General features: G+C 46.0%; 1 protein-coding gene across 5 annotated transcripts in view; it reads right to left on the reverse strand.

Annotated features, from left to right (window-relative positions):
- The window catches only part of JPH1 (junctophilin 1), a 112,350-nt gene extending 108,942 nt beyond the window's left edge, over positions 1-3,408 (reverse strand). For 3 of the 5 annotated variants that reach the window (XM_036741140.1, XM_036741139.1, XM_036741136.1), the window contains exon 1: positions 2,681-3,391. In XM_036741140.1, the coding sequence (XP_036597035.1) occupies positions 2,681-3,059 (379 nt within the window). In that variant the 5' untranslated portion in view covers positions 3,060-3,391. Of the gene's footprint in view, positions 1-2,680 lie in introns of all 5 variants that reach the window. The other 2 variants (XM_036741137.1, XM_036741138.1) reach the window with 2 other exon arrangements.
- Positions 3,409-6,263: the final 2,855 nt, after the last annotated feature.

Genomic DNA, 6,263 nt, shown 5'->3' on the forward strand with positions numbered 1-6,263 from the left:
GAACCTTGTCAATACTCTTTAATTCAGACACACCAGCAGCGCTTGTACACAGCAACAGTGGCTGTGGCAGGTATGTTGTTGCTGATAGATCATCTATCTGTTCTCACCCTCTCTCTGTGTCTGTGTCTGTCTCTCTCTCAAAGGTCTCTTCACTATAGTGAAGTTAATTTTCAAGATATTGTGGTGGCTAAACATAACGATTCCAAAATTAACATTAAAACAATAGAGAGTCCCAATGTGCAAGGGGAGACTTTTAATAAAAAGCTACATTGGATACCTGCTTGGGCTTCAATATTATGTTAAAATTTTCCTTTATTATTTGTACTATGCTTACGAGAAAATGAGACATATTTTGGTATCACAAATGGCCTAAACTTATGAATTACGTAATGCACTTTAGTATCAGCACAAATCCATCAAGAGTAATTCACAACTTATACTGCGAATAAGCCAAGGGAACTACATACTTCCTCCTCCTCCCCCCTCAAATTACTAAACTTTTCCACTGCCTCCTAAGAATTTTAATTATTAGAAAAAAATACAAGAAATAACTCACAGCGAATTTTAACAATGCATGAGATGTTGGAGTAATGAAATTACCTATTACATTTAGCAAATAAATTTCACATTCTATTCCAGGAGCTTTGAATAGAAAACTAACTGGTAATGACTTAAATGGAATTTGACCATCAGAGCTTGCACATCTGTCCTTAAGCCTCTAATAAAGGCAACTAATAATAACAGATAATATTTATATAGCACTTTCTGTGTACAAGACTGTTTTACAATTATCATCTCATTTGATCCTCACAATAACCCTAGAAGTTAGGTGCTACTATTATGCCCATTTTAGAAATGAGAAACTGAAGCAAACAATAGTTAGGTGACTTGCCCAGGGTCACACAGTTTAGGCAGTGTCTGAGTCTGGATTTGAATTCATCCTGACTCTAGGTCCAGTACTCTACTGCACCACCTATACGCCTATAATGCCATTTATAAGAACCACTGCACACTTCTTCCACACATCCTTCTCTTACTCCTCCCTACAATGCACTGAAATAATTTAAAAGTCCTAAATAATCATTGTAACCTAAAATGTAAAGATTGGGCATTTTATGTATGGAAAATGCAAAAAATTTGAAATTCTAGTTTAAGCACTATAGACATTCTCTTAAGTAAGATAAGTGGCAAGTACAAATGATACTGTAATGGGTTTGAGGTGCATTCATTGAAGTATCTGACAACTCTTAAGAGCTCTTAAGTCTTAACATAAACTCAGATCTGACTTGGCCTCAAAACAATAATGGTTTGAAACTAGTAATTTATATTATTATTCAGACTATATTATTTTGTTAAAGTATATGGGAGACATCTTTTAGCTAAACTTTCTAATACAGATGAATTGACTTGTATCTTAATGATTTAAAATTTTCTTAACTCAAATGATAATAAAGGAATAATTTGCCTTATTATCAGTTTTGCCAAGAAAGTTGTTTATATGCACGTTAACATAGGGTAAGTTTCTTCATTGCCTTCTAAGGTTGTTTAGGTTCCAACAGCTAGAAAAAATAATAGTGATTTCACTGTTGGCATTGTGAATGAGTAATCTGAATTCTTTCTAACTCAGTCATGACAATGTAACCCCTCGGCTAGGGACAGCGATATACATTTTTTTCTACTTCTGAAATTTTATGTTTTTCATTAGTTGACAAAGGCTTTTTTTTTTTTAATAAGGAGGTAATTCCTACTTGGAGCTCCACTCCAGCAATAAATTATGCTAGTTTAAGAGACTAATTTGAGAACTAAATTTAAGTGATATCTGGGACCCCTCCCTCCCTTTACTAAGCTGTGCTGGGGTTCATTTCTCCTCCTTGCTGCCTACAATAAGGCACAATGTATTCTAATAAGGCATAATTATCCGAGGCTCCCTTCCCCCATTACCGGGTTGTTTCCCACTTCGAAGAATTAAGCAGGGTTGGAAGTAAAATACTGTGTGAAGCCTGATCAGTCTGGGGAAGACTACAGGTCTCCACAGCAATACGCTGGGCCTAAGAGCCGCCAAGCCCCAGGGCTTTCAAGTGTGCTCGCTCAATCTCTCTCCAGGAGGAGTGGTTGGGAGAGGGGTTTGGGACAGATCGGGAACGTAATGTGACAATCTCAAGTGACAGTCCCCTTCCATATCAGCTCTCTGGGGCCAGAGCTCTGAGCGGGGGTGGAGGCTGGCCCTCCCGCCTTCCCCTTGGCAGTGAGGACCTGACGTTATGTCAGGTACATTCAAGCCACGTAACCCTAAGGAGTGGACACACCGCCTCCTCCCGGACCGAGGGAAGGGCTGAAAGGTATACAGAACATCACCCCAAGTGCACCGGTCCCAAACAAAAGCAACTTTTTCCTCCCTTTTTTCCTAGGAGGATGAGGTAGAGGGTGGTAGGGGATTGTTGAGCAAGGAGCTCCAGGTGTTTTGGGCAGCTTTCCTGACGTGTGTGTGTGTGTGTGTGTGTGTGTGTGTGCGCGCGAATGCGCGCGCGCGCCGAGCCCTCCCCACTTCCAGCCGCCTTAGTTGGCGCCGAGACTAGGAAGGGAAGTGCCAGTTGGGCTTACACCATAGCACCTTTTGGGGACACACACGTACATATGGACACAGACATACACAGCTCGCGCTTGCCCGCGCGCAACTCACCTCCGTCGCCGTAGGTCTCCACTCCATACCCGTCCTGCAGCCCGTTACTCCAAGTGCCCTCGTAGCGGGCGGGGGTGCAAAGGCTCTGCCGGACCCCATAGCGCCCCTTGAAGCCGTGCGACCACTCCCCCCGGTACATCCATTTGCCCTTCGTCTCCACGCCCAGCCCGTGGCGCTTGCCCTGTGCCCAGTAGCCCTGGTACGTGTTGCCACTGGGCCAGGTGTAGCCACCTACCACCTCGAAGCCGTGCGACCAGGAGCCCGAGTACTCGCCCTGCCCCTTGGGCCCCGTGCAGATTCCATGCCCGTGCGCCTTGCCCTCCTCCCAGCCGCCGCAGTAGGTGCCGCCATCGTCGAAGTCGAACCTTCCGCCCGTCATTCAGGGGGCTGCCCGGGCGCGCTCCGCGCTGGGGCACGGACACCGGGGGCACGGGGAGCTGCAGGGTGTACGCAGGGGCCGGGCGAGCGGGCACGAGGGGGAGCCGACAACACCGCCCCGGGCAGCTCGCGCCTCTTCAGTCCCCAGTCCGACGCTGCCCCCGTCTTCCCTGGTCTTCCCTCCTTTCTCCGCCGCCACCTCCTCCTCCTGCCTCCGGCACCGCGGGCTTAGCCACCGCCACAGTCTCCGCCACCGCCACCTCCACTTCTTCCTCCTCCTCCTCCTCCTCCTCCTCCCAAGCCACCTCCTCAGCCAGCACTCAGCCCGAGAGGACAGCCAAGCCTCAAGCACGGACCTTCAGCTGCTCTCCGCCCACGTGAGCCAGGGCACCGCCCCTCGTCCCCTCCCCGAGTTTCCCAGGCCAGGCCCTTCTGCGCCCCCACCCCTCAGTCCGTTTCTTCTCCCAACCCTAACCCCTCCCGCGGCTGTCGCCTCCCTGGCGCGAGTGGTCCAACTGGTTCTTGCTGCAAGCGTTTGCGTTCACCTCCTCTGTAGCCTCACTGGGAACGAGAGTGTATCTAGTGTAGTCACGAGTGAGAATCAGTGTTTGTGCTTGTAGGTGTGCACGTGTGTCTCTATGTGTAGGGGCGGGAGGTGGAGGAAGCTCCTGTGTGTACTGGTTTGGGCGTTTTCGGCCGATTAATCTCTCAAGGAATATTGATTAAACATCTACTGTGTGAAGGGTGCTCTGTTAGGCAGTGGTCTCTGAATGAAAACTCTTTTGTGTAAGCCTTTAGTTACGTCGTTTCGGTGTTCTAGTTCGTTTATGGCTGCGGTTGTTTCAGTTCGCCATCAGTTGCATAGACGGTAATAAATTCATTATTTTGTTCCTTCAACAAATATTTATGACGTGTAACCAAGTAACCAGGACTGCTAGGTGGCTCAGTGGTTAGCGTGGCGGACCTGGCGTTTTGAAGACGCCCTACTGAGTTCAAATCCAGCCTCGCACACTTACTAGCTGTGCGACCCTGTTTGCCTCCATTTCCTCATCTGTAAAATGAACTGGAGAAGGAAATGGCAAACTGCTTCAGTATCTTTGCCAAGAAAACGCCAAATGGGGTCACAAAGAGTCCCACATGACCGAAAAACAACAACCACCAGGTAACCAGGGAAAGATTCAAAGTTGTAATGACAGATTACTTGCCCTCAAGGAATTCGCAGTCTAGCATACATAACTGCCATTAGAAGAGTAACACGTAACTATGCCAGGATTTCAGAGGTCATCAAATCAAACCCTTGGCTGAAATCTCCTTTAGAACTCCTCCTCCTCTCACCCCTACCTTCCACCTGGGGCTGTCCAGCCTGTACTTGATCTGTACCAGGTAGGGAAACTTGATAACTCTTAGGATCTTAGAAAATTATAGATCTAGAGCTGGAAGAGCTCTCAGGGGCCCCTCATTTTTTAGATGATCTAATTAGCCTTGGTGCTCACATTAATACCCTTTGTCCCTCTGATTAAAGAGTGGTCATGAACAGCAAATCCTCTGTTTTAAGGAGAGGTCCCACACCAGCAATCACTTCATTTTTCACCCAGATGCTGCGCTCTTTTGGACTTCTTTGTTGTTCAGTCTTTCAGTCCTGTACCTCTCTTGGTGACCTCATGGACCCTTCTGTCTTCCACTGTTTCCTGAAGTCTGTCCAAGTTCATGTTCATTGTTTCCATGATACTATCTATCCATCTCATCCTCCGCCACCCCCTTTTCCTTTTGCCCTCAATCTTTCCCAACTTCAGAGTCTTTTCCAATAAATCTTGTCTTTTCATTATGTGTCAAAGTATTTAAGCTTCAGTTTCCATATTTGACCTTCCAGTAAATAGCCTGAATTAATTTCTTTAAGTATTGAATGATTTGATTTCCTTGCTGTCCAAGGGACTCTCAAAAGTCATCTCCAGCACCACAACTCGAAAGCATCAATTCTGTGGCCCTCAGGTTTCCTTTGTAGTCCAACTCTCACAGCCATACATTACTACTGGAAAAACCATAGCTTTGACTATATGGACCTTTGTTAGCAAGGTGATGTCTCTGCTTTTTAGTATGCTGTCAAGATTTGCCATAGTTTTCCTTCCAAGGAGCAAACTCTTTTAATTTTATGGCTGCAGTCACTGTCTGCAGTGATTTTTGAGCCCAAGAATATAAAATCTGAAACTGCTTCCATTTCTTCTCCCTCTATTTGCCAGGAGGGAGCCAGCTGCAGTTGTCCTGATATATATCTTGCCTGTGGACCCAGATGGCTCTGGAGGAGAGAGTGAGGCTAGTGACTTTGCACAGCCCTCCCTCATTTAAATCCAATTCATTTGCAAGTCATGGTATCACCTTCCTGATGTCATGATCCTCTTGGAGAAGGAAGGACAAACACCACCGCCACATTTGCTGGGAAGTAAGGGACCAATTGCTAAGATCTTAGTTTTTTTTTTTACTTTAAACTTCAAGCTCTTCTTTTACCCTCATCAAGAGGCTTCTTAATTCCTCTTCAGTTTCATCGAACTTCTTTACTGTTCCCCATTATGCCCCCAGGAACTTCATCACTGGGAAAATCTTATAATCCTGAGAGATCTAAACAGCCTTGATATTTACACTTCATCAGTTGCTCCTTCCCTTGTGAGTGGAGGGTAGAGCCATGAACTCCAAATCCTCCACTTGAGGTGGGGGTGCAGACCAGCCATTTCTTTTCATCTCCCACTCTTCCTTGTGTACTTTTGGACTTCTTTGGAGTTTTCCATTATCCCCCTCCTCATTACTGTTGCAATAATCTGGCTAGCAGCTGTTGTGGGGGTGTAAAACCAACAACAACCAGCTCACAAAATGGTGCAAGCCCAGGTTCTTTTGATCTGCTTTACTAAGGAAAGCAACAAGCTTACTTTAATCCAGCATACAAATACCATTCACTTAGTTCAGGGGAAAGAACCAGCACCCTGAACTTCAGAGCAAATACAAACAAATTACAGACCAAATACAATTCATAGTTACCAAAGAGCATCAACATCTGAGTTCAGCTGGAGGGCTCTTAGTTACAGCTGCCCAGTCTCCACATCAGCACACTGCCAAGAGTGAGAGCCCTAAGCAAATAACTCTGTCTTCCCTTTTTATGCAGTTTCCAATGTCATCAAATGTCATCTGAGCGACCAGAACTTAGGTTCCTTAGATT

This window comes from Trichosurus vulpecula, chromosome 1 (assembly GCF_011100635.1).
Source record: "Trichosurus vulpecula isolate mTriVul1 chromosome 1, mTriVul1.pri, whole genome shotgun sequence".
In the NCBI taxonomy this organism is placed as follows: domain Eukaryota; kingdom Metazoa; phylum Chordata; class Mammalia; order Diprotodontia; family Phalangeridae; genus Trichosurus; species Trichosurus vulpecula.